General features: G+C 52.2%; 1 protein-coding gene across 1 annotated transcript; it reads right to left on the bottom strand.

Annotated features, from left to right (window-relative positions):
* Window positions 1-712: 712 nt before the first annotated feature.
* Window positions 713-27,989, bottom strand: LOC311157936 (H(+)/Cl(-) exchange transporter 5). The gene is made up of 14 exons (XM_084213007.1): window positions 27,905-27,989; window positions 27,220-27,269; window positions 18,345-18,494; window positions 12,381-12,532; window positions 11,238-11,337; window positions 9,730-9,914; window positions 9,140-9,262; window positions 8,498-8,704; window positions 8,140-8,220; window positions 6,414-6,956; window positions 5,632-5,818; window positions 4,140-4,538; window positions 2,421-2,637; window positions 713-2,070 (listed from the first exon to the last, which is right to left on the bottom strand). The coding sequence occupies exons 3-14, from the start codon at window positions 18,475-18,477 to the stop codon at window positions 1,980-1,982; spliced, it is 2,418 nt and encodes an 805-aa protein (XP_084069133.1). The 5' UTR covers window positions 18,478-18,494; window positions 27,220-27,269; window positions 27,905-27,989; the 3' UTR covers window positions 713-1,979.

The raw sequence follows: 27,989 nt of genomic DNA, 5'->3' as shown, positions 1-27,989 counted from the left end.
GAGAGCCAGGAGCTGCGGGCAGGTGTTTCCTGCCCTGGGCTCCCATCCCCATCTGGCAGAGCAGCTGCAATTGCCTCTGACAGCTGCTCCCTGCCCTCCTCCTCCAGGAGCAGCTGGAATGAGCCACCACCAGCTGGGATGTTCCAACTGGGATAACCCTGCAACAGGTTTCCCTTTTGGCACCTTACCTTTGCACTGGCTGCTGCAGCCTTCCCACAAGGAGAGGAATCCACTCTTGGATCATGGATCTAAGTGAAGCAGGAGCACGTTTCCCAAAGCTGGGACCCTCCTGAGGATGGTAAGGTGAGGAGAAAACAGAAAAGCTTTGTGTTTCTGGTGTCCCAGGTGTGCCACAGGAAGAGAAGTATACAGGACAGGCATTCCCAGAAAGGAGCTCCCAGGGGATTGGGAGAAGGCAGCTTCTTCCCTGAACTCAGCCCCAGCTCCCAGGAGCATTCACCTGCTCTCCAAACACAACAAAAAAGGGGATTTAAAGGCAAAGCTGCTACTGGCACGGGCTGAGGCAAAACATGAAGAATTTCAACCATCTCCTGCTGCACAAAACCAACACAGACCAGACCAGGCATTTATTTCCCAAGCAGAAGGAACTGGATCCATCAGTGACATCTCAGGTTGAAGCAGCTTTGAGCTGTACAAGGATTGAGACATCAGGTGGAAGCAGAAGAGCAGGAACTGGCTGCTGGATGGCTTTGGAAAATCAAGAATCTGGCTTTTGCTCCTTAGAAAGACAAGGAATTTGTTTGTATCGGAGAGATTTTGAGAGGGACCCAGCCAAGTCAAGCCAGAAGTCCCCACTGCCCACAAACATAAAACAACTGAGGCCAGGATGAAGAGCACCAGTCTCCCAAGATATCCAGAAGCCTCCCAAATTCCAGTAAATGGGCACAGTTTTATTAACAGGAAAATCATTTGCTCAGCGCTGGGACAGGGACTGAGCACAGGAGGCTGTGGTGGGAAGGGTTTCTTGCATAGTTGGCCAAAGGAGAGCTGGGAATTCCCTGCTGGGAATCCTCCAGCTGGGATCCAGGGACAGGAGGGAGCAGGGAACAGCATCCCTGTCCCAGGCACCGGGCTCCCCAGTGGGACAGGACGAGGAGGAGACCACCTGTGCCACGTCCAACACCACCAGGGTTTGGGGAAGGGCAGGAATTCAGGACTCAGCCTCTGGGATTTTAGTGCTCAGGGGAAATCAAAGAGAAGGAATCCTTGGGAATGGATCAAAGAAAGGCACCAGGAGGGGAAGACACCTGTGAACTCTTCCTATCTCCTCCTTGGGGTTCTCCTGACATCCTGATATGGCAGTGGCAGAGTAATTAATACATTCACTAATTAATCAAAACCAGCATCTTCCCAATCAGAAACTGGGCCCCATTTTAAGGAGATCTGATGGGGGGGTGGGTTGGTTTGCTGGGTTATTTTTTCCTCTTTCAGCTGAGTAGCCTCAATCAGCCAAATTTTTATTTTTCTCTCCCCTGTTCTGGCTTCCCAAGGTTGTGATTTTTCCCAAGGAGACAACTGGCAATACACCACCCTGAGCCCAGCCCTGTCCCTCTGCCACCACCTGAATACTGTGTGCAAAACCATCCTGTTCCTTCCACACCTCTGGAAGTGCACCAACACCTTGGCTTTTCCTCCCCACGTTTGTAACAGCAGTTCCAACAAAAGAGGAGGAGGAAATACAATTCTCTAACATTTCTCTTTTACTCCTTCATGGAATCTTTCCAACGCAACTTCACAAAAGCAACGTAAATAAAGTCTCTTTTTTTCTTCTAAAAAGAAGATCATGTTCCACAGATTCCGTAGTGCAATTCGTTATCTGGTAGAAAAAAAAAATATCTTCTTCAGCTCCATGGAGGAAAACGCTGGAAATCCATGGTCTCAATAAAAATAGGAAAGTCTACCCAGGATGGGCTAGAAAGTTTCAGGTACGTGGGACACACAATCCCTACAGTCTGCCTCTAGTTGAAGAGGATGGAATCTGGGTCCTGGTTGGCCATCTGTGCAATGTGCTTTAGTACATCCTTTTTGGTAATGATGCCCAGCAGCTTCCTGGAAAATGAAAAAACACTTTTAATGCACCGACACTGCCAGAAGGGACCCTGGCAGGGCCACTTGAGCCCCTTGCAGGTGCTGAAGAGTCTTTAAGGATCCAAAGTGACACCCCACAGAAAGTACTGCACCCTCTGAGGGTGACAAAACACTGACACGGGCTCCCAGAGCACCTGTGACTGCTGCTGCCCTGGAAGTGTCCCAGGCCAGGTTGGACAGGGCTTGGAGCTGGACTGTCACAAGTGCCTTTGCCAGGCAAGAACTGTTCCAGGATGCAGCCCCAGCTGGATCCCAGTCCCCTTTGTCCTGGGAGCAGAGGAGGTTGTGACCCCAGGCCCCAGGGCTCCTACCCGTTGTGAGTGACCAGGCACTGGCGCAATCCCAGCTTGCGGAAAATGTCCACCACGATCTCCATGGGCGTCTCGTCTGTCACCGTGAAGGGACTGAGGTCCAGGATGCTCCTGAGCTTCAGCACAGATGGGGAGCTCGGAGGCAGGGGGGGACAGTAATCAGTGAAACAAATAATTGAGCTGCTCACGATCCCATCCTGCTTCTTCCGGGCGTTTTCTGCAAGAGAAATATTTGAATCAGTATCAGCACTCTTTTCCTTTTCCAAAGAGAAGAGCATTCCCCCTCCTCAGCTCACATTTATTGGCCTTAGAAGTCCTTTCCTTCCCTTTGCCAGAGCTGTTCCCACCCAAGGAGGGTGTGATGGGTTTCCAGCCCTCCTTCTAAGGGAATCATGGAATCATTAAGGTTGGATAAGATCCTTAAGACCATCAAGGTTAACTGTCGACCAGCACCACCATCATGGTCACCACTGACCCATGTCCTCAAGTGCCACATCCACACATTTTTTTGAACACTTCCAGGGATGGTGACTCCAGGGCAGCCTCTGCCAGCACTGGACAGCCCTTTCAATGAAAAAATTTTCCCCAATATCCAACCTAAACCTCAACTGGGCACAACTTCAGGTCTTGTCCTGTCACTCATTACCTGGGAGAACCTCCAAGATCTCCAAAATTCCACTGCAGGATCAGCACATCAGCTTTGCTCAAAGCCAAGGCCGTTACATCTCATTGTACTCTGGCCAGGTAAATACGAGTTCTGGAGACCTTTTAACTTCCCAGTTTTTAGAGGAGGTAAATAAAATGCTTTGTACTTTTATGAGTCACTGATATGGGTCCCATGCAGAGCAGTTAAAGGACTATTTTTAAGCACTCAATGACTGGCACAGGCTCCATGGATGTCATGAGGGTCAGAAATGGAAAACGAGTCAAGTACTGGACATCCCTCAGACCTTCACAGCAGTGCACACAGGTACTGTGGGTACCTGCCACACTGCAATCTGATATCAGCATTCCAAGGCTTTCTGGGAAGGCCAGGTCTGGCAGCCCAAACACCAGGCTGGATATTCAGAATACTTCAGAATATTTGGGATATTTGATCATGAAAACCCAAATCCCATCCTGTGCATCACTGTGCACGGCTTGGGCACAGGACCACTCTTTATGAATCCCTGGAGATTCCAAGGAACCCAAGTGGACAAACTCACGGTGGTACCACAGAAGGCAGGCAACGCACATAATATCCTGATGCACTTGTTCCCCTATTTTATTCCATATTGTCTCAGGCAAGCAGTGACAGGGCAAGAGGACACAGCCGCAGGCTGTGCCAGGGGAGGTTGGACATTAGCAGGAATTTCTTCACAAGAAAGTTTGCTAACGTTGGAAGAGGCTGTCCAGGGTGCTTGAGTCCCTATTCCCTGGAGGTTTCCAGGGAAGCCTGGATGTGGCACTCAGTGCTCTGGGCTGGTGACAAGGTGGGGATCAGACACAAGCTGGACTCAACGATCCTGGAGGGCTTTCCCAACCTAAAGGATGCTGTGATCCTGTGACAGGCCACCCCCTGTCCTTCACATCCAAGGCAAGCAGAGCCCGCCCACACTGCTCAGGGATGCACCAGCTGGCCCAGCCACCAGCACCAGGAGTGTGTGACACCCCCTGCCCCAGGTCAGTGACAGCTGGCATTAAAGACAGCACCTTCAGCTGGGCAGTGCCACCCCTTACCGATGGAAATGATGAGGTCTCTCCTGAGCACAAACCCCACCAGGCGCTGGGATGTCCTGGACACCACCACGGGGTAGCCGCTGTAGGTGGTGCTGGTGACGATGGTCTCCACATCCTCCACGGTCATGGTGTCCTGCGTGATGACCGTCAGTGGAGGGTCGTTCTTGCGCGGCCGCATCACGTCCATGGCCCGTGTCTTGTGCGAGAACTCCTCCTTGGCCTCCAGGAAGGGGTACCCGTTCAGGCGGATGTGGGCGTCGTAGATCCCCTCGCGGCCGATGGCGTCGGCCACCCACTTGCTGGTCATGGCCGCTGCCATCAGGGGCACGATGTACTCCAGCCCCCCCGTCAGCTCGAACATGATGACCACCAGCGACACGGTCATCCGGGTCACGCCCCCTGCACGCACAGCACAGCCCGGGTCACTCTGCCATCCTGTCACACCGGTCCCCGGCTCTAGGGAAGGGTGGTGCCAGCACAGCTGGACTGCCCCGTTCAGCAGCACCGAACACAATCAGAACAGCGCCAAAACCTCTGTCCTGCCACCAGGCCCTGCCACAGAGCTCAGGGTCTCTGCGGGCTTTTGTCTCAGCATGTTTTAATTATGCTTTTGAGATTCAAGTCCCAAAACTATTCCCAAGTATTTTACAGGAGTTTTGTCCCAATATCCTTCAGACCCTTCAGTGCTGCCCAGCAGTAAACAGAACCATTAATGAAGTCAAAGTGTATTTATCTTCCATCAATTACATGCAAACAATCCCACAAGGGTCTGGGTTTAAAGGAACCTTGAAGTCTATCTCATTCCAACACCTCTCACTAGACTGGGTTACTCAAACAAGGTGTGTCCCCTCTAAAAAAGCCAAAGATGGGGTTTGGTGGCATGTTTTTAGAGGAGAGTTTCTCCTGCTAAAGTAGTCCTTTAGGACTCCTGTACTATTCCACGGATGAGGGGGGTTGGAATTGTGAAAGTGAAGTTCAGTCACATGCACTCAGGTTCTCCAACTCAGCCAAGAGGAAGAAGTGTTACCAAAAAGCAGAGCACTTAAAAGCAGAATTGCATCACGAGATTCAAGGCCAGAACAGGAAGTAAGATGAATTAAAACCCCACAGGAAAATTCAAGTCCCTGGGCAGCCTCAACTGTTCTGGCTCCCATTCAGGAGCTCCCCACTGCAGCTGCTGTGCCCAGCACTGGGCTGGAGATGGCAAAAGAACCACCAGGGTGGGGAACACATGGCACGCTCCATTACAGAGTTTCCTGGGGTTCCTGAGTGACACCAGCTCTGATGGTCAGTCACAACCACGGCTCTTCAGCTGTAGAATCACTACAGGGTGGAATGAGATTGTCTTTAAGGTCCCTCCCAGCCCAAACCATTCTGTGGTTCAACGATTAAGGCAGGGATAACCTCTAAGATCGGGGAGTCCAACCATTCACCCACCACACCGCCTCTTCAGGCGGCACACCGAGGCCCAGCCCAGGCAGCCCCAGCTTACCCAGACAGGCGGCGGCGCCCACCATGGCATAGAGGCCAGGGGTGATGCAGTCGGCCCCCGGGCTGCACCAGCCGCTGAAGATGGCCCAGTCGTGGTGGTAGAAGGCCAGCTGCTCCACGGCCACCCCCAGCAGCCGGCCCGCAATGGCCCCCACGGCCATGCTGGGGATGAACAGCCCCGAGGGCACCTGTGGGAACATGGGGCAGTGAGCAGCAGAGCCCAGGGACTGCGCAGAGGAGTGGTGGAACCTCAAACCAGAATGAGGCAGAGGCTTTGCTGGAGCTGAGCTGGAAGGGACATTTGAAAAGTCATCTAGTCCAACCCCCCTGCAATGAGCAGGGACATAAAAACTGCCCATCAGCTCACACCTGGGAACTGCACCTGCAGCTCCAGAGGCTGCACCAAACAACTTCCAAACCCCTCTGAGCAAGGAACAGCTCCAATTATGCATTAACAAATTAAGACACTGATTGCTTTGCAATTAGCTCTTTCATCTAAATCACATTACTTATCAAAAAAGCTTGAGACAGGACAATTTAGGAGCACTGTGTCTTGAAAATGGAATGTGGAACCCTGAGGCACCAGTTTTGTGCCTGCATTTGGTGCCCACAGTCAGGCTGGAAGGTTTCTACTGCCCTCAGGTCCAAGCAGCAGGACAAACAACTGCGGTCTGACCCCTTCTGACAGATCTTGGGGTAACACAAGTCTGGTTAGAGAGGAAATAAAACCTTAAGGGTCCTGAAGGGCATGGGAAGATGAGCTCCTTTATAGGAAACCCTCACCTTCATGCCAAAGGTGAAGATTGTGATGAAGACCTTCATGATGAGGGCCAGTGCCAGCTGCCACATGGCCGTGTACACGCCGGGGCCAGCGGCACGGTCAGGCAGATCGTCCCCCTTGGTGCTGTTGAAATCGTTCACGTACTCGCAGAGCTTGGACGAGTCCAAAATCCCGCAGTCGTTGAAGAGCTCCGAGATCAGCTCGCTGGTGCTCATCCTGGTGTACTCGTTGGGGAAGGCCAGGATGGCCGTGATGGCCGTCACCACGATCACCTCCAGAACCGGGTACTTGCCCAGACGCGTCGTCTTGCGCCGCCGGCACCAGGCAATGTTGCTGCGGATGAAGAAAGCTCCCCAGAGCCCACCAAATATTCCCAGCAGGATGAAGGGCACCAGTTCCAGCAGGTGCCATGGCATGTGGAACTCCACGTAGAAGAGCACGAGGCGGCTGTTGCCGAAGGGGTTGATGGAGCGCAGGGTGAAGGCAGCGACCAGCGCGGCGAAGAAGGAACGCCAGAGGGTCTTCAGAGGGAAGTAGTAACTCACCTGAGGAGGAGAACCAAGCACATTTGGTCACTTGAACACTTAGCACGACCCCACTGCAGGGATTAAAGCCATGACAGAGATCCGTGAGCACTGGCTCATTCCCTGCTCTCCAGCCAAGCACCCCAGGCTGGCTCTGGAGCTCCAGTTCAATGAGGGCTTCAGTGAGTGGGATGGGCCCTGACCTGCAGCACGTGCATGTGTCCTCTGTGATCCCTGGAGCGACTCACTTGGGTAATAAAACCTGTCACACATCAGCCATCAGCTGAATTGAGAGAATTCTGTGGCTCTACAAGGTCCAAAGTACCAAAGAGCAGTGCCTGCCATCACTGCCACCAACTATTGCTCAGCTGAGCAAATCCATCCCTGCCTTCCTCTGAAATCCATTCTGGTACTCCCCTGAGCTAAACACCAATGGTCCTTTCACATCCAGATCAACATATTACGGATTAGGTGGTCCTTGGGAAGAAAAGAGGATTGATAAATCAGAGAAGTTTGTTCCCACGTGCAGGTGTAAAGAAGGGATTACAAGTGACCTCGCCCCTGATAAGTCACAGTTGTACTAATTACCAAAGAAGAACAGCCTTGCCCTTAATGGGTTGCAGCTGTGACTAATAAAGATAAGTGTGATAAAAGGGGTGGGTTGGCCAGTCAGGGAAAGCCTGGAGGAAGAGGACCTTGAGGGAGAAGACCTTGAGGAGGTAGAGGAGCCCTGAGGAAGAAGGAACAAGGAAGAGAGTTGCTGCAGAAGATCTACTGTGAGATCAGTCCGGGTCTGATAGACTCCGAGCCTGCGGTTGGAGCCTGCAGTCATAGTGGAGCTAGGTAAAAGCCTGTGGTCAGAGGCAGCAAGGAAATGCAGTCATCTTCCAGCAGGAAACAGCCAGCAGTCAGAGTCTGTCAGACAAGCCAACAGCAGGAGTTTGCTACGGTCACTCAGGATGGCTAAGGTGTAAAGAATAATAAACTGGAACCCTTTTCACATTGTTAAATGAGAGTCTGTGTCTTGGCTCATTTCTTCCCCTAATGAGAGGTCTGCTGCAACACCCAGGTACCCTGTGACACAGCTGTCAGGAGAGTGGACAAGGGCAAATGGTCCCAGGCTGGGCCAGGGGAGGGTCAGGTTGGACATCAGGAGGAATTTCTCCGGGGGCTGTGTTTCTATCTCACAGCATTCCAAGGTTACCTCCTCCAGGCTGAAGAGCACTCCTCCAATGGGAGCTCCAAAAGCCACAGACACACCGGCGGCAGCAGCTGCTGACAGCACCTGAGGGACAGACAGAGGCACTCAGACTCCTCAGCCCTCCCAACCACCCCTCTTTTGATTTGTCTTCACTTAAAATTGTATGTTTATCTACAGCACAGTCAGCTAGGCCTGACCTGCTTTAAGGCAGCAGGGAAAAGGTGGGGTAAGCCAATTCCCTAAGAACGTGCTCCAAAAAAATCAGTTAGCATAACAGGACCATTTACCCCAAAACAGAACAATTTACCCTCAGCCCCAGAGCCCCAAGCCCACCTGCCCTCCCCAGGCTGTCCCCACGCACCTCCCTGCGCTTGGCCTCGTTCTTGCGGTACTTGGTGAAGAGGTGGCACAGGATGTTCCCACAGCAGCAGGCCACGTGCACCAGGGGCCCCTCCTTGCCCAGGCTCAGCCCCGAGGACACGGCCAGCACCAGGGTGATGGTTTTGATGACCAGTGTCCACTTGCCCAGGTAGCCTCTAATGATGAAACCACTTAAGATAGTTTTGATCTGGAAGTCAAGCACACAAAGCTCTACAGGCTTTCATTCAAGCCCTGGTCAGAGCTCCTGATTTACTGGAAATTCCCAATCCTGCCCGTTCTACAGCTTACAAGAGTTTCTCTGAGCTATCAAAAGTGAGAGTCCATAAAAATATCTCTCCATGCAAAGGCAGGAGCAGCCATCTGAGTCCTTCCCTGAGGGCCACTATATCTGCTGGAGGAACACCTAAGCAGTACCTCCTGCAGCAATGCCAGAACATCTGATTTTCTAAGGGACTGCACAGAGACTTAAGTATTAAGACATGTTTCAAATAGCTCGGAAAAACAGCTACATATGAAGCCATCATCTAAAGTGGAATATATTACTCCATAACATGCATGTGTAAATTTTGGGTAGTGGATCCCTACCCCGCCTGAAAAACACCCCACTCTCATTCTCACTCACCTCTGGGATCCCTGAGCCACAGGCATAGGGAGCAAAGCCCTTCACCAGGAGCACAGCAAGGAGGGAGAACATCAAGGCCCAGATAACGTACATGAAGTAGTTGAGGATATATGCAAAGGCCCCCTGAAACACAGAGGAAATTACCAAAATCAGATGGTTTCAACTGAAACCACATCAGACCTGGGCACTAAAGTAAGCTCAGGGAATCAGCAGGACACCACACAGACTTATCAGCTAAAAATGGAGAGACCTGCCCAAAGTCTCAGGTTTCAAGGCCAGGCTCCATTTGCTGGGTTACCAATCATGGCATTCCCCCAGAACGTTCATGGGCAAAATGCCTTCCAACAGCACATCCTGGACACACCAGTGGCACACTGCACCTGTAAATGTGGCAGTCTTTTGCTTCCCCACATCCCCTCCAAGGACAACACCCACATAACCTGTTTATTGACACCCCTTTAGGGCCCCAACAATGAACCACTAAACCACCCAGAGCTTGGGTGGTTGGCACCCAGCATCACCCCAGGGATGCTACACAGCCTGGACGAACAGGGAATTTAGCACCAAAAGCAGTTCCAGGCACCCATCACCTCTCCATGGCCAAGGATCAGCTGGGACCAGCTCTTCCACTCAGGACACTTGTCCCTGTCGGTGAAGGTGGTGTTGGATTTCCAGCAGCAGTGCTCATGGTTGAACCAGAACCCTGCCAGACACACTCCCTCCTTCAGATCTGTCATCCAATGGGCAGAGATGTCGATCAGACCTGCCAAGGAACCTGGTTTAAAGGGAAAAAAACCAAAATAATTTAATGAGCAGACTCAAACACCTGAAGGTCACAGTCTGCCCCCACCAATTTTGGGCTCTCCTCCCAACACATAGAACAGTGTGGTATTTCTGTCTACCACTCACTTTTATTCTATGGAGAGCTAAATGAGAGGATTTGCCTAGTTTTAAATAATTTCAATATATTGAAAAGAACAAGTCAGGAAACAGAGCATGGCTGATGATGTTTCAAAGGCTGACTGTGTCCATCCCCCACCCTGCACATCACCAGCAATTAATTCTTCTCAATAAAATAACTGTTTGTTAAATACAGCACAGCAGCAGTGGGAGGGCAGAAAGGGATGTCCCACATTCCTGGGGGACTCAGACAAAATGTGTCACCAAGATCCAGGAGCTGTACCAACAACAGCAACACTGTGACAGGAATAACTCTGAATTTGGAGAAAACATTTCCAACCCTAATTTAAAAAAAGAAAAATAAAGCAGGGGAAAGTTACAACTGTGCCAAGTAAAACAAGGCAAGCAGAGCCAGCACAGAAGAGAAGTCAAGTTTTAAGAGGAATCTTCAAGTCACTTTTGTTAATAACTCCTCCAATCCCAAAACCCCCACACCAAGGCAGAGGCCAGGGACCTCTGATCCACAGAAGCAAGTGGCAGCACAAGCTCCAGAGGCTGCAATAAACATGCAGCAAATCCCCCAGTTAATGAGCAACTGGCCAGCAGCCTTCATGGGTAAACATTAACACAAGATTTCACTCCATCCCTCGTGACAGATGCTTGCTGCTTCCTACGAGGAAGATTTGTATCCAAGTGATTTATTCCTGCTGCCCTGGGGCCAAAGTTTGGTTCTAAGTTCTGAAAGACACCTGATTTCCAAACAATACCTCTCCCTTTTTGTATCTAAGTATAGACAGAAAAAAACCCAAAAAATAAGAAACTTGCTGGCAGCCCTTGGAATTAACCCCTTCAGTACCCATAAGGAGGATTCGGCACAGACATTCCCAGTGTTTCAATCAGCTCTGCTTTAATGAATGTTTTTTATTCATTTCAGAGTTCTATGCCAGCAGCAGACCCAGAGCAGTGTCCAGGACATCTCTCAGCCTCAGTTTTGTATTTTGGTCTTGCACAAACATAGGCTCAAAGCACTTAAAAAAATAATTCCCTGTGAATTTACAAGGCAGCAGCAGAGCCCTTGGTGTCAGCACAAGGGCTTAGTCCAAAATCCTGCTGCTCCAAGGATCTGCCAGGCCTTGGGGAGGAATGGATCCTGATGCTGCAGTGCAGGAATTAGTTTTACCTGGAGGTTTGCTCTCACCTGCCAACAAACCAATAAGGAGCATCAACAGCCAGCCAGAGAAGGCATCGCTCACGCTGTGCAGCAGGGCCCAGGTGGACTCTTTGCTTCTGTTGGTGATCTGGGAAAGGGTTTGCAGAAAGAAACAAAAAACAGTGAGGACTCTGATCCACTGTGGTGTAAATGCTCTAAAAGTACTTGGTGACGCAGTGACTCTGCTTTGAGGAGGGACAGAAAAAGCATCTGACAGTGGCTGTTCCTACAGCTGCTGCAGCTCTGGGTGTGGGCAGGAGAATGGATCAAGGATCATGGAATCCCAGAATGGTTTGGGTGGGAAGGGACCTTAAAGACCACACAGTACCACCCCCTGTCATAGGCAGGGACACCTTCCACTATCCCAAACACCACCCAACCTGGCCTGGAACACTTGCAAGGATGGGGCAGCCACAGCTTGTGCGGGCCCCTGTGCCACAGTCCGAACAATACGGCCAGAGATTGGGGTTGCAGATTTAATGCCAGCAGAGAGGAATGGTCCAGCTGGGAAGTGGGCACTGGTGGCACAGGGAAATGGGACTCAGCCCTGTCCCAGATGCTCAGGATGGCTGAGGCCTGTCAGTCTCACTGCTCCTGACAGGCAGACAAAGGGTGACAGAAGAGCCATTGTGTGCCCAGCTGCCTCTCCCAAGGGAAACGTTCCAGCTCACCACTGTTATTCCCTGTGACAAAGCAAGGCAGGAGCAGGCTGGGGACATGGGTGTTTCAGCTAAAGCCCCCCTTGCACTCTGAGCAGATTCCTTTAATTGCAGAGTGCTGAAGTCCCGGGAAGGAATTCTGGAAGAATTGAACTCAGTCTCCTCAAACAAAAAAATTTCAATGGAAAGAGCACCAATCACCAGTGCAAATGTGAGAACAGAAAACCAGGCTGGTTCTGTTCTCCAAACCCCCATTTGGAATAAATCAAAGCCTTCAGAAGAGAAGCAGCAATCAAAAAACTGCAACATGGTGGATTTAGTGCTCCCTTTCCTCAAACTGAACTCTCAGCTCCCATCCTAAGGGCAATCCCTCCATCCCAGGGGTCTCCAAGAAGAGCCTCCCTACCCTAGCAAGAGTCACACATGAATTATCCTGCACTCAGAGCCAGAGAGGAAGAGGAGAAATGTTTACCTCCCTGTGCCTGTCTCGATCCCTGGACTTCTCTCGCACCCAGTCTATGGTGTTAAAATCCTCGTAGGTGCCCACGCCGGGAAGAGGCTCCTCCAGGAAATCCATCATGGTGCTCGTGCCGTTCATCCCTCCTCCATTATATGAGGAGAAGCCTGGTGGGGGAGGAAGGGGGAAAATTGAGCATTTCTTACTTTTTCCTCTTTTTATAAAAAGCCAAAACTCATTTAGGAGGAAAACCACAGATTTCAATGGAAATAAAGAGCTACTGAGGTGTTTCCTGAGCTGAGTATCATGGGCACATGTTCCCAGGTGATCTGTGCCAGGTACATCCTTCCCAGCTTCAGCAGATAACCTGGAGATGGGATTGCTCCTGGAAATGGCTGTTCAGAGCAAAGTAAATCACCACCAGCATCTAGATGGTGCCTTTTCCCCAAATCCAGGACTTGCCACAAGGATGTTTTGCCATTTGAGGCAAGCAGATGGGAGAGGGAGAGGAGAAAAGAAATATTTAGGACTTCCAACAGAGCTGAAGGGTATCCCAGGTGGATTGGCAAGGATGAGAGCAGGATAGGCAGGAAGGCATGATGGGAGCAGGGAAACAGGGAAAGCAAAGCATCCAATGGGGCCTGGGAAGCAGAAATTGGTACCAAATGGGGGCTTGGGAAAACACCAAACTGGAACTTGCAGCCTCCCTCAGGTGAGAACTCAGCCAAACAACGGGGCCTCCTATTTAACCTGCTGCAGCCCATGGAAAACAATGCTTAGCTTAGGTGTACATTCCCCAAATTCTGGTTCTGGAAGACACTGAGTGTTTGCAGTCATTCAGAGGGAAAAACAGAAGAGAGAAAACCAAAATCCAGTCAAAACTGGAAGGTGGGGGGAAGAGGAGGGTTAAAACTCCCAGGCAGAAGGATAATGGCTGATACTTGAGCATATTTAGCTTGCAGATATCACGGGGGCAAAGGTGTCTCCAGATGGGAAAAATAAGGAATTCAAAGAGCTGCCCTCTGCCCCATCATCTGAAGGAGGAAGGGAAAAGAGCTGTGAAGTCTTCCCAAGTCCATCTCCCAGATTGCCACAGCTGCAGGAAAACAAGATGAGTCACGTACAGAACTGACAACCACCACAAAATAACCCACTTAAAACAGCTCCTCGCTTCACCTGGGACAAAAACAAAAAGATGGAGTTCTGCAGAGCTCTTCCAAATGCTGAGTGCACAGGCTGTGAGACCCAACTGCACTGGGAGGGAAATGAGGCACATTTTCCATGAGGAATCCCTGGTTTTAACAGCATTTTTGAGACCAGAAGCTTGGAAATGCAAAATTAGTATCAAGGCTTCCAGAGATTTCCCCACTGAAACATCCCTGCAGGAAATCCTAGACACTGCTATCTAAATCTGATGGATCAGAACCTCCTGGAATAAACCATCGTGTCACCAACATGACCAAGGGGAGAACATGGAACACTGAAGTGCCTGGAACCCCTCCTGCCACCTGGCTGGTGCTGCTCCAAGGACATGAGAGTTACCTGGCACAGGTATCCAGGGAACAAGCAGAGGCCTCATCCTGGTCACCTGAACAAGTCCCACCTGCAGCCCAGAGCAGGAGCTGGGTTTGTTCCCACAGGAATGACCCCTCTCCCAGAAGCACCCCAATCATCCCTGACTCTGTGCTGCAGACTGTTCAACTCTTCTCTCTCTGACTATTCCTTTTTTTTTTTTTTTTTTGCCCATCTACCAAATCTTTTCTAAAGATAAAAGATACAGCTGTCCTAAAGAAAAGTATTCATGAAGGAGAGTTAACCAAGCTAATAGAACACCCCGAGAAGCATTTTCCACGAGAAGATGAGATCAGCCACATTCCATGCTCAGTCTCCTGGAATGACTGCCCACACCAGTGACTTTGAGCTGTCCTGGGAACACTGTCCCAGCTCACAGCTTGCCCTGGAGCACCAGGAACCAGACCCCAAGGCACTAAGCAAGCCCAGAGCTGCAATGACAGAGGGGCTGCAAGTCCTGGTACCCCCAGCAAGACCCTGATGGCACCTGCAGGAGCCCTCAGGCACAGCCCCTGTGACCCCATCCCATCCACAGCCCCAGTCAGCCCATGGGCAGATGGGATGGGCTGATCCCACTCCAGACCAAGCAGGTGCAGGTTGGAGCCTGATCTTGCTCTCCAGGATCCCTGCTCAGCCCAGCGTGCCCTCCTACAGCACCAGGATTTTTATTCCTAAAGGAGAATCCTGAGGTCTCCAGCCACAGACAACTGTTCATTTGACAGATGATAATGAGAAAACATCTTTATATTTTTTTTCAGGGGTAATCCAGAACTATGAAATGGCTGACAGCCATAAATATTTATAAAGATCTTATTTCCTGCCTCAGCTTGCTGCAAATCAAGGATCCTAGGATTCCCAGACAGGAATAAAGGAGGAAAATGAGCTCCGTGATGCCCTGCCAAAACACATCCAAGACGATTGCACAGATGTCCCTGTTTGTAACATCCACATCTCCAAATCAGAGACAGTGAGTGAAAAGTGACCCTGTCACAGCTCATTTCAAACAGAGATTTCTCAGTGTTCTGATCACTCTGCAGAAGGGGTTAATTAATGCTCCACTTCAGACCTTGCCGAGCTTAGGAAAACCAGGCTGCACTTGGTGAAGTTCCAGGCTGTGCCATGTGCCACCCCACAAAGCCACAGCATGTGCTGACTGTCCTGCCAGTGCCGAGAGGACAGCCACGGCACCTGGAGAGCTCCGTGGCCGCTTCCCTGCTCCAGCAAATCCCAGAAAGGCAGGGGGTTCACAGGGACAGTGAACAAACAACCATTACACAGCAGAAATCCCGCAGCCCACCCAGCCGGCTCCACCACCCTCGCCCTGGCTCTGCTGCCCCTCAGCGTGCACGGACACAGGGACACGCTCCCCTCGGCTCACAGCTCCTTTTCCTCCCTGGAAGGGTCTGCTCACCCCGGCTCGGCCACTGCCCGTCCCGCAGGAGCAGCTCCGGGGCTCTGTCCGTGCCGCGGCCGGGCGCAGGGGGACATTCCCGGGGCTCACAGCGGCACTCCGTGCATCCTGCTCCGCCGGGCTCTGCCGGGCTCCGCCGGGCCGGGCCCGCAGCGCGCCTGGGCCCTCCCCGTGCCTGGCGTCACCGGCACCGTCACCAGGGCCAGCCCCTGCACCCGCCGGGGGGACACCGTCACCAGGGCCAGCCCTGCAACTGCCGGGGGGACACCGTCACCAGAGACAGCCCCTGCAACTGCTGAGGGGACACTGTCACCAGGGCCAGCCCTGCAACTGCCGGGGGGACACTGTCACCAGGGCCAGCCCCTGCAACTGCTGAGGGGACACTGTCACCAGGGCCAGCCCTGCAACTGCCGGGGACACCGTCACCAGGGCCAGCCCCTGCAACGGCCGAGGGGACACTGTCACCAGGGCCAGCCCCTGCAACGGCCGAGGGGACACTGTCACCAGGGCCAGCCCCTGCACCCGCCGGGGGACATTGTCACCAGGGCCAGCCCCTGCACCCGCCGGGGGACATTGTCACCAGGGCCAGCCCCTGCACCCGCCGGGAGGACACCGTCACCAGGGCCAGCCCCTGCAACTGCCAGGGACACTGTCACCAGGGCCAGCCCCTGCAACTGCCGGGGACACTGTCACCAGGGCCAGCCCTGCAACTGCCGGGGGGACACCGTCACCAGGGCCAGCCCTGCAACTGCCGGGGGGACACTGTCACCAGGGCCAGCCCCTGCAACTGCCAGGGGACACCTCTGGACCCACTCCCGCGGCTCCAGCTCCTTCCTGTGCTGGCCCCAGGGCTGGGGAGCTCTGCAGGTGGCGTCTCACCTGAGCAGGGCAGAATCCCCCCCTCCCCTGCTGCCCATGCTGTGCCATCAGCCCCGGGCACAAGGGGCTTCCAGCATCATGGCCAGGGCAAGTTGAGCTTCTGATCCACCAACAGCCCCAAGTCCTTCTCCTCAGAGCTGCTCTCCATCCATTCTCCACCAGGCTGGATTTGATCCTGCAATTACCCCAACCCAGGTGCCAGTTCTGCTTCACCCGACAGCCCAGCCCCGAGGATCATCAAACCCGACCCTTAACCATGGAGGGACACCCAGACACGAGCACTCTGCTCACCACCTCCCACACGGGATGCTCCTGGCACCTCAGTCTGGGACACTCCCTGCTCTGCAGCCCATTCCCAAAGCTCTGCCCCAAGTCACAATGCAGCACAGGAAAGCACATTTATCAACAGTCTCCTGACAGCAGTGGATCAGTCACTGAGGTACTGACAGACAAACCCCTTTCTTTTCTCACCCAGCTGACATTTTCCTTATTTAATAACTCCCAGGAACGCTCTTTGCTCCCTGTCTTTCCAGCAGGTAGGCACTGAATTTTCCTTTTGTCCTCTGGGCACAGTCAGATTTCAAAGGCTCTCCCAACACACGAGCAGCCTTTATCTCACCTTTATTCAGTGCACACAGAGCTCAAAGGGGCTGGTGATTAAGTTCCTCGGGCTCCAATTTGCTGGTGATAACTTGTCATTCAAGCATTGTCTGGGAGACTGAAACTCTGCACACTCCCCACATTGACTTTGGTCTCCCTGATAAAAGCTTCCCAGTTCTGTGTGAGGTCAAGGAGGAAGGCGGGTGAAGAAAGCAGGGGAGATGAGCCAGCTCAAGGCTCCCACTTCAATTTTATTTTAATTTTTAATTTAAGATGGAGAATAGCTCGCTGCTAAATCCTGTTTGTGCTTATAAGCACCAGGGAATCATTGAGGGTAAACTGGGCACTCAGACCTCTGATCATGAAGCCACAGATGGCTTTGAGTCAGAAGGGACTTAAAGCTCATCTCATTCCACCCCTGCCAAGGAAAGAGACACCTTCCCCTGTCCCAGGCTGCTCCAAACCCCAGTGTCCAACCTAGCCTTGGACAATTCCAGGGATCCAGGGACAGCCACAGCTTCTCAGGGTACCCTGTGCCACAGTCTGCCCACCCCCACAGGGAACAATTTCTTCTTAAATCTAACCTCAATCTTCCCTCTCTCAGTTCAAATCAATCCCTGTCACTACCGGCCTCAATTCTTCCCTTTAAAACTCAAGGAAAAAAAAAGAATTCTAAAATGCCACAGAGAAAAGGAGACCTTCCACCACTGGAACACTTTTGAGTCTTCCTCTGAATGGATGAGAGAACCTCGGCCACCACCTCCCAGCTGGGCCCCCACAGCTTCAGTTTTCACACTGGCACCCCAACATCTGCCAGCAAACATCTGAAGTCAGCAGGGGAAGTTCACAGGGAGAACTGAAACTGGCATTTGGGCAAGCTCTTCCCCCTTTAAAATTTCGTTAGTGTCACCCTCCCCTGAGGACCTGAGCACTTGTCAACAGAGAGAGCCTCATCCAGGGGGAGCACTCCTTAGAGTTCAGCATATCCACGCGGATTCAACACTTCTCCATGAATTTCACTGCTCAGACTCCAGGAGGAGGAGCAGACCCTCTGGCCAGACAAGGGGTGGCAGGGGAAGCACCAAATCCTCTGTGCTGCCACACAGAGAGATTCTCTCCATTACAGAAAACCTCCAAAATCACAGATAAGGAAGAAAGGAAGGGAGGGGACAGTCTGTGCTCATATCACAACCCTCAGGAATGGCTCAGTGCTGCAATTTTATGGCACTCACATCCATCCCTCCTGCCACTGCCAGTTCTTCTCCACAGCAGCTACTTTGGAAAACTCCAGGAAGGATTCTCCTGAAGCCAGAGGACATGGTCCATGTCACAGCCCAGGAGCCACACAGATAGGGACACAATCCAGCATGGAATCCTGTAAACTCTTCACCCTGGTGCCAGGAAACACCAGACCCATCCTGGGCAGAGGCCAGTGGGACACACACAGCAAATATTCCCATTAAATCCTATCCAAAGCCATCGGGAAAACCAGAAAGGGGAGGGCTCGTGGGTGTTACCTCCCATCTCCCTGTCGAGTGGCGGGTCATCGTCGGCCATGGAGAAATCCTTGGATGTTCCAGCTATTTCCAGCATATCCTCATCGCTGGTGGCACTCTGGAAGCTCCCCCGACGAAAGCCCTTCTGATCCATGGCCAGAACTTCCAAACCTGCCAGCAAATGGGAGCTTTTTAGAGCACAAGTAGGAAAACTCATTTTTACACCCAACTGGACTGACACTTGACCCTGGAGACCCAGAGGCTGCACCGCTCTTCCCATGGGAAGGCTGGATGCAGTTCCCATGAAGTTCAGGCTGGAATTACAGTGTTAGCCAGGGCAAGAGCCACTCCTATGTATTCATTAAATAATCTCCACAAGTGCTCTCAAGAGGTTTGCAATGATTTTTTTATTGGACCCCACCAATCTCAAGGAGCTGCCCATGCCACACCATGACAAAAGACCCATTGTCTCTCCTCCTCTTTTGCAGGACAGCAGAGGAACTACAAAAGCACAAGCTCTGAAAATATAAGAATAAACTAGGTAAGGGGGGGAAAATCAGATATGAGCCTCGAAAACAGCTCTTGCCACATGGAAATGGGAATCTTTGCATCTCCATGAGAAGACTGAAGCACAGAATGATTTCAATTGGAAAGGACCTCCAAGACCATCAAGTCCAAACTGTGCCAAATCCCCACCTGTCCCCATCCCAGAGCACTGAGTACCACCTCCAGGCCTTCTTTGGACACCTCCAGGGATGGGGACTCCAAACTTCCTTGGGCAGCCCCTTCCAAAGCTAGCAAACTTTCCTGTGAAGAAATTCTTCCTGGTGTCCAATCTTAACCTCCCCCGGCACAGCTTGGGGCTGCCCTGGTCCTACTGGCCACACTGTTTTTGATCCAGGCCAGGTTGTCTACCTGGACTCACTGCTGGCCATGTGCACTTTGCTCTTGCAAACACTGATTTTCTTCCAGACAATTAAGAGAGAAACCAACTACATAGCTCAGACCTGTTCCAGGAAGGGAAACCACCAGCCAGCACTTCCCAACAGGCTGAATTACACATGCTGCAGAAAACACTTCCTATTACACAGAAGAAGCCATCACAGCACACACAAAAAGCCTTGGCACAGCACAGGGTGCTCTCTGCTGAGCCTGACACTGTGGAACACCACAATCCCTGACTTTTACACCATGTTTTCTCACTAAACTGCCACAGAAGATCCTGGAAAGGGGGGAGACAAGGGGAGCTGGGTGCTTGGGAAGGCACACGAGCAGCTGCGCACCCTGAGAGCACACAGACAGCATGGCCCAGAGAGACAAGGGCAGGAGAAACCCAGGAATTCAAAGTTATTTGCCAGCTTAACAATGAAAACAATTCAATGGCATTGAAGTGCTGTGATGCTCTTCCAGTAAACTGCTTCCAGGGAGCACAGAGGATCCAGCTCCCAGCCTGGGAGGCAGGGATGGCCCAGTCAGCCTGGCAGAGAATGAAGGGAACTGTGCTCGTGTGTCTCAGGGCTCGTTTGCAGCATAACATGGTTTTACAGATATTTTCCAATAAGACTCAGTGGGTGTAAGTATGTGGGAAATGGGGCTAAAACATCTTTGTATTTGTACAATCCCAGAATGGTTGGGGTGAGAAGGGATCTTCAAGTCCATCCCATTCCACCCCTTGCCATGGGCAGGGATACCTTCCACCGTCCCAGGCTGCTCCCAGCCCCATCCAACCCAGCCTTGGACACTGCCAGGGATCCAGGGGCAGCCCCAGCTGCTCTGGGCACCCTGTGCCAGGGCCTGCCCACCCTCACAGGGAAGAATTTCTCCCTAATATTCCATCTAAGGCTCTCAGCTTTGCACAGAAAGCAGCAGTTCCTGCAGCACAGGCAAAGCAACAGCAGCTCCTGCTCCCCTCAATCCCTCCCTGAGCTGGTTCTCACTGACAGCTTTAAAACCCAAAAGCACAGCAGCAAACATGGCACCTTCCAGCCACAGCAGAGCACACAGAATGCCTGGCAGCACAAGAAGGACACAGAGGAGGATAATTCCATGCTCACTTCTCCTGTCAGATCCAGACAAGAGGTTTAAGACACTTTTTCTTACCAAAACACACCCTCTACATATGCTTTCCCAGGCATACAATTAAATAAAGGATACACAAGGAATACAATTAAATAAAAAATAGACCATTTTCATGCTTATCTGGTTGTTCAGTTACCCCAGTTCTCCATCGAGCAACAGCTGCCTCTCTGCAGAGGCCCTGGTACTGTCACCAGGGCCAGTCCCTGCACCCCCCGGAGCACTCGTACATACCCCAGGACAGCCGGTGTCCCCAGCGCCCGTGTGACACCATCCTCCTCCAGCTGCTGCCATCCACCTCCTCTGCCCTTCTAGTCCGTCCTGGTGCTCCCCATGGCAGTCAGAGAAAGGGAAGCAGCAAAGCAGAACCCAGCAAGGTCCCCAGGCCACCACCTAGAAGTGACTCAGCGACAGCACTGGCAGCAGGAAGCCGGAGCCTCGCTGCCATTTCCAATCCAAAGCCCAAGCATTCCAAGGTTTTCTCCTAGTTCCAATCTGGGTGACACCCAGATGGACTCTCTCAGTCTCGCTGTACCACCCATCCCAGTGCCGTGGGGCAGCACGGGATGGGACCGGCACTCCAGAGCTCCATCACAGCAGCCCTTCCAGCACACAGGCTCAAGGGTTTCCCAGGCACAGCATGGAAAAAGCTCCCACGCCATTTTTCTTCCTTGTCAGAGGAGAGGCTCGACCCCAGCTCCAGCAGCACCACACGGAAATCACACCAGGAGCACCTCCCAGGAGCAGGCAGCAGTCCCAAGCAGCCACCTCGGGAGCCATTCCTGCTGCTGAAGGAGCCAGGTTACCACCTAGTGGCTCTTTCCACTGGGAAACCAAAACCTGCATCACAAGACTGGGGCTTCTTTAAAGATCAGCAAATCTAAGCTGAGCTTTGACAACTCAGGGCTTTCCTTCCTTGCCAGCCCCACGTGGTTCTCAGGCACATCCCTTCCCCCAAGTACCAGACGCCTGGTGTATAGACTAGGAAAAAAACTGCAGAATAAGCCAATTTTAACTGAATACAAAAAGAGAGAAGAAAAAATGTAGCATTTGGCTGTTGGGTAAACCCCCCTGGTGACTGGCTGGGAGCCAGCAAAGCCAGGCTTTCATAGTCCTGAAATGCTTGGGTTGGAAGGGACCTTAAAGCTCATCCCACCTCTGCAATGGGCAGGGACACCTTCCACTATTCTGGGTTGCTCTAAGCTCCATCCAACCTGGCCTTGGACACTTCCAGGAACAGGGAGTCCACAACATCTCTGGGCAACATCCTCACTCTACAGGCTTCCACCAACACTAAAAAAATCCCAACATTTCCCATCCTAAACAGAGGAAGGGACTCCATGAGGGTGAAACTCCACCTATGTGTGAACTGAGAGAGCTGGTTTGGATTTTGTTGTACTCCAGCCCTCGAGACACGGAACCCTCTGCAGGAGTTGAACTGAGAAGCCTTGAGCATAGTTGTGCTGCCAAATCAATACCCCAGGGAGGGGCCAGCCCTGTGTCCCCATGCTGTGACAAAAGAGCCGATGATTTCCCTCAGGCAGTTCCCAAGACAATGTTATTTTTCCAAGCCATACTCTCCTCCAATTCCCTGTGCTGTCTGAAGTGACCACAAACGGCCCCAGATTTGGTAAAGAGGAAGCTACGCCGAATCTCCAAGGGCCTGAAGTGACAGGACAAGGGGGAATGGTTTCACCCCTGCGAGGATGAGGTTAGATATTGGGAAGGAATTCCTCCCTGTGACAGTAGGGAGGCCCTGGCACCACTGCCAAGAGAAGCTGTGGCTGCCCCATTCCTGGAATATTCAAGGCCAGGTTGAACAGGGCTTGGAGCAACCTGGCATAGTGGAAGGTGTCCCTGCCCATGGCAATCAAGGGTCTTCAAGGTCTCTTCCAGCCCAACCCATTCCAGGATTCTGACAGCTCCGTTCCCGGGGTGGCCACAGAAGATGCCAGTGCTGCCCCAGCCTCGCACCAGTGCAGGAGCAGGATCCTGGAGAAGCAGTCCCTGCTGGGCCAGGGGCACAGAGCTGGTCCTGGCACAAGGCTGACCTCTCCAGGCAGCCGCTCCAGCACAGGCAAACACATCCCAGGAATGCTGCCTGTGTAGGGCCAGGGCTGTCCAGCCACGCCAGCCCGAACAATAGGCTTGAGAGAAACTGGGAATTCTACCAACACAGGCTGAACACAAAGACTTGCATTGTTCTAGGGCTTGTTTGGGGCTCTTTTGCTGTTCTCCGACACCTCATAACCTCATGGGCCCTGGGAGCCAATACTGCAGGCTCTGCTCTGACATCCCTACAGCAAGGGAATGGGGCTGTCACCAGTCACAGCAGAGAGCAGCACATGAATCCTGTGGCAGTTTGGGTTTCCCAGGCACCCAGGCTTACAGGGTGTTGTGGGATTCACTGCTATCCCAGGATGCACAGACACACAGAGCCCTTGTCCTTCCATCCACACCAGGACCACCTTTTCTGGAACAGTCCATCATTCCACAGAGCTTCTGCCCCTCAGCCCAGGACACTGGAATACTCAAATGGAGGCAACAGCAACACACCCATCCCAAAACCACCCCAGCAACTGCTCCAGCAGCAGGTACAGACTGAGGTGAGTGCACAGATGTGCCCGAAGGCACTGCCAACCCTGTTCAGAACCAGCACCAGTCCTCCAAAAGCCAAAATAAACACTGTTTAACAAAAATTCAGCTGAGCTGGGGGCACAGGTACATCACAACTCAGAATCAGGAACACATCTTGACTACTTAACTCACAGTTATCTGCCCCATCCATTAGTTTCACCACAAAACCTCTTTTTTTCCTCCTAAACTTTCTGTCATTACCATTTTAGCTCTCACTTAAAAAGTCACAATCTCAGCTCAACCACCTCTTCCCAGGAGTTTCCTCATAACTACTGCCAGCTTCCTTTCATTTTTGCTTAATGTTTTGACTAAAAGCAGCTCAAAATGACAATGCCCAAGACCAAATTTACAGGGAGTTTGTGACCAGTTGAGGGGAGGGTGCTACTGGACTCTAAACTTTATTTTCCAGACTAAATCCAGTTGTTTACAGCAGTTTCCATACTCAAACACAATAACAGCTTCTCTGCCATTCCTAGCCTCCTTGGGAATCCAGGAAGGTGTCACAGCTCCGTGTGGGAGGAGCACCCTGTTTGCCCAGCACAGTGTGGGAATTTTAAATAAAATTAGAGGGTTTTGGGAAAGCAGCAAAAGGCAGGCCTCAGAGACTGCAGATTAGAGCTAAGCAGTAGCTATGAGATAGGTCAGCAGAAAAATTGTGTAACAAGTAGAAAAGTAAGGACAAATAGAACAATGGTTTGTGCACTAACATTTGTTTAGAATAATTGTTTAAGTTGCAGAAAAGTATATTTAGCAAGATATTAGGAAGTTTTAAGTTCAAGAATGGAGCTGTGTGTATTGTATTTTAAGGCTTACAAACAGGTATTGTACTTGAAATAAGCAAGCATTGTTTTAATTGAAAGTACGTGTACTTATAGTGACTGGACAGAACTACTGTCAATATGTTTTTGTTTTGTGTGATTGGTCAAAAAACTTTTAAAGTAGGTTGTAACATTAAGCTACAACAGCAAAGTTACTGTAAACAACTTTGTGGCAGGGACACCTTCCAGAATCCCAGGTTGCGCCAAGCTCTGCCAACCTGGCCTTGGACACTTCCAGGGATCCAGGGGCAGCCACAGCCTCTCTGTGCAGCAAAGAAGAGAATTCTCTACTTCCCAAATAAGTAAGTTACTGGTTTGTGAATTTGTTCTGTAGTATTTTGTAAGCTCATTTGCACTTTCCAGGTTATAAATGTCTCTGCTGGAGTCACACACTGTCCATCCACCACCACAGAGGATCCATACCTTTGGATCACATGCCTTACACTTACCCCATTCTTCCCATATCTATGTTTAGTTCCTCTCCTGGAATTCAAAAGGAAAAAGGATCTGCTCTTACACATCTAACAGAGAAAGCTGATGCCCAAAACTGTGCCAGACAGAAAAAAGACAAATAACCACTGATAAAATACCATCTTGCCTCAAAAACCACCTCTTTTTTTCCCCATTTTTTCTTTCTCTTTTGTTTTACGGACTTCCACGGCTACAAAAGCAAGACTTCAACAGATATTTTCAATTATATTTTATAGTCCAGTTTAGTGTCATGCTTGCATCAAGTCCCAGCCAGAAATCTGCCATTCCATATTTTGTGAACACCCAGCTGGATCTCTTCCAGAGAACACCTTCCACTTTTGGCATTCTTTTTAGGAGACACTTCTCAGCACACCCCAAAATCCAAACAGCACCACATGGAACCGGGTCCAGACTCGTGCTGATGAGAACTAAGCTCTGCCTCTTCCTCAGCAAGGTAGAAAACCCCCACCATACCAAAATATGGCCTACAACAGGTTTAACAGGGGATTTTCAGATGCACAGAGAGCACAAAACACCCAGCTTGCACAAAATCCTAGGAGAGAACAGGCTGGGAAAGCCTCCTTGAGGTGAGGGGAAGGGTAAGGGGAAGAGAGGCAGAGCCCAGGCTGGGGCTGCTGCTGAGCCCCCAGGGAGCCACATGGATGGCCTGGAGCTGCTGCCAACTGCAGTGGGAATTACACGGCGAGAGCTGAGCACACCAGGTACCTTCCCAAGCCCTCCCTCTCCACAAAATCCATCCCTGCTCCGCACACAACATGGAGATGATTTTATACATTTTTATCAAACCAAAGGATCTCATTCCACTCACAGGCACCTCCCTGACCCGAACTATAAACTCTCCTTCCTTGCCGATGGCTAAGGCACGAACAGAAGCTCCTGAAGAAGGAAGGAATAAAGGCAGCCCTTTGGAAGTGCTGGATCACAGCCCAGCAGCTCTGAACCCCAGTGCACTGAGGCAGAACAGGCTGGCACAGTAGCACAGGCCCAGCACAGCACTGGAGCCACTCTTCAGGCTCATTGAATTTCCAGGGATGGTTCCAACCTCCTCCCAAAGCAGGACACACATTCCAACCTCACCTTCCACCCAGCAACAGCACAAATTGGGACATTTTGGGTCCAAGTATTCTGGAGCAAAAGCCATGAAGAGGAAAAGGGACTATTAAGAATATCAGGGATATGATGGAAATATTCCACCCCAAAATGCCACCAGTTACTCTGCCAGACCAAAGTGCTCAGCTAGGCTTGCTCCTCTCCCCAAACTCCAGGGCCAACTGTAGCATCCTTGTTCCAACTAAAACATGCATTCATCCACAGAGAGCAAGGAATGGTGGCCTAAACTGCCAGAGGGCAGGGCTATGTGAGATACTGGGGAGAAATTGTTCCCTGGGAGGGTGGGCAGGCCCTGGCACAGGGTGCCCAGAGCAGCTGGGGCTGCCCCTGGATCCACTGGCAGTGCCCAAGGCCAGGCTGGACACTGGGGCTGGCAGCCTGCAGACCCTTTCCCTGGCAGGGAGTGGGACTGGATGGACTTTAAGGTCCCTTACAACCCAAAGCATTCCATGACCTATAAAACCAGGGCTCACAGCCCCTCACAAACACCTGCTGTGAGGCTGTGCTGCAGCACCAGGAGGGGGTTGTTATCCCAGAGGGAACAATTAAAGGCCTGATGCACAGAACCCCTCCCACCCATGCTGTCACCTCTGCACTCACACCCGATTCCAAGCTGCTGGACAAACCTGCCGGATGAGTCCGTGACCAGACCATAGCAAGGTCAGTCAGTGCCAGCCCTCACCTGTCTGGGCAGCCTGGGCTGCAGACATCCTGGCCAACTCCAAAACACCCAAGGGACATGGGATACTGCCTGGATGAACTCTGTGTGAACATGCTCCAGGTGAGAAATCTGGGGCCAACTTGCCTTCCTTCCTTTACTAGCAGCCACATCCAGCTGGAGACACAGCTGGTGTCACCTTGAACAAGGAGGGAAGAAGAAAATGAGGGACTGTGACAGAGGGAAAGAAATTATCTGGGATTTTGGGATGGGGGGGGGGGGGGGGGGGTGAAGGCAGATGCAAGGTACAGGAGCACAAATTCAAACCTCAAAAGTTGTTTTGGTGCAGCCAAGTGTGAGGTCACACCCCCCAGCCCATTCCCTGTCCCGTGCACAGGGTGGGGGCCATTCCCAAGGGGGCAGCTCAGCACAGCCAGAAGCAAATTTGGCTGCTGCATCCCAAAGAAGTAAAAACAATTCTCTATTCTACACAAGCACCACCCATGCAGCCCATGAAAACAAAAGCAATCCTGTTTTTGAGTCCTTGTGGGAATAAAGAGAGTCAGAAGGGCAGTAGTGTCTGCCAGCCATGTCCCCACAGCCTCCCAGGTGCTCCCAAGTCCTGTCCCATGGACTCCTGAGCCTGGAAGAGAACCACTAACACCTGGAAAATTCCAAGGTGTGCATTCCACAAACATCTGCTCTGAACAGATGTAAGAAGTTGAATCACTCATTTCATTCTGGCTGCAAAAACCTGAGGAACAAGATCCAAGATTAAGGAAGGCTGCAAAGCCTGGATTAGCCAAAGCTCACACCCAGAGGCAGGGAACACAGAGTTATCACAGGATTCCCAAATTCCACCTGCTCTGTTTCTTGCCCTCTCTGTTCCTGGAGGTTTCTTCAGAGGTGAGTTCTCCTTGAGCACCCAAACAGACCCAGAGAGACACCAGCTCCACCATGAGCACTGCAGCAGGGACAGACAGGAAGGAATCCCATCCCTGTGCTGCCCCACCCCATTCTCTGCTCCCAGGATCAGCATTCCCCACGGAGAGGTCAGCAACCATTCCAGAGGGTCATTTATCCATCCAACAAGCTGTGTCAGTACCTTCTGCCAAGGATCAGCTGCTCCTGCCGCCACTCTGGCACCTCCTGGAGCTGTTGGATGAGAAAGAGGGTTTCAGGCAAGGAAGCCCAGCCAGGACACAAGGCCCTCCTCAGGCTGAGCCGTGGGGCAGGGCCAGCCTGCACCTGGCACAGGGGGGCTGCTGCCACTTCACACAGGGGACTCACGGAGTCACAGAAGGGCTTGGGATGGGAGGGATCTGAAAGTCCATCTCCCACCCCCTGCCATGGCAGGGACACCTCCCACTGTCCCAGGCTGCTCCAGCCCCAGTGTCCAGCGTGGCCTGGGACACTGCCAGGGATCCAGGGGCAGCCCCAGCTGCTCTGGGCACCCTGTGCCAGGGCCTGCCCACCCTGCCAGGAACAATTCCTGCCCAGTACCCCAGCCCGCCAACCCTGCCCTCCGGCAGTTGGAAGTCACTGACTCCTGCCAGTGACGGGCACGTCCCTGCCCGAGGCGGGGATCCGCAGGCCCCGGGTCCCGTCACTGCCCCGAGCTTCCACCACTGCCTTCGGCAAAGCTCCCGGTGCGGCGGCCGCGTTCCTCCCCACCAGGGCCCAGGGCACGGCCGCACACACCGGAGGAGAGAAGGACGTGCTGCCGCCCTCTGAGCTCCCCCTGGCCCTGCCCCGGCCCTGTCCCCGTACCTCCGGCCCAATTCCCGTACCTCGGCTCGCTCTCTCCGGCCTGGCCCGTCCCGGGCCCGGCGCCCGCGGCCCCTCCGGCGGCTCCTCCGGCGGGGCGGGAGGAAG

The sequence above is a fragment of the Fringilla coelebs genome, assembly GCF_963513975.1.
Source record: "Fringilla coelebs genome assembly, chromosome: 11".
Classification (NCBI taxonomy): Eukaryota; Metazoa; Chordata; class Aves; order Passeriformes; family Fringillidae; genus Fringilla; species Fringilla coelebs.
Note: the sequence above shows the minus strand (reverse complement) of the source record. Positions and strands in the feature narration are given on the sequence as shown.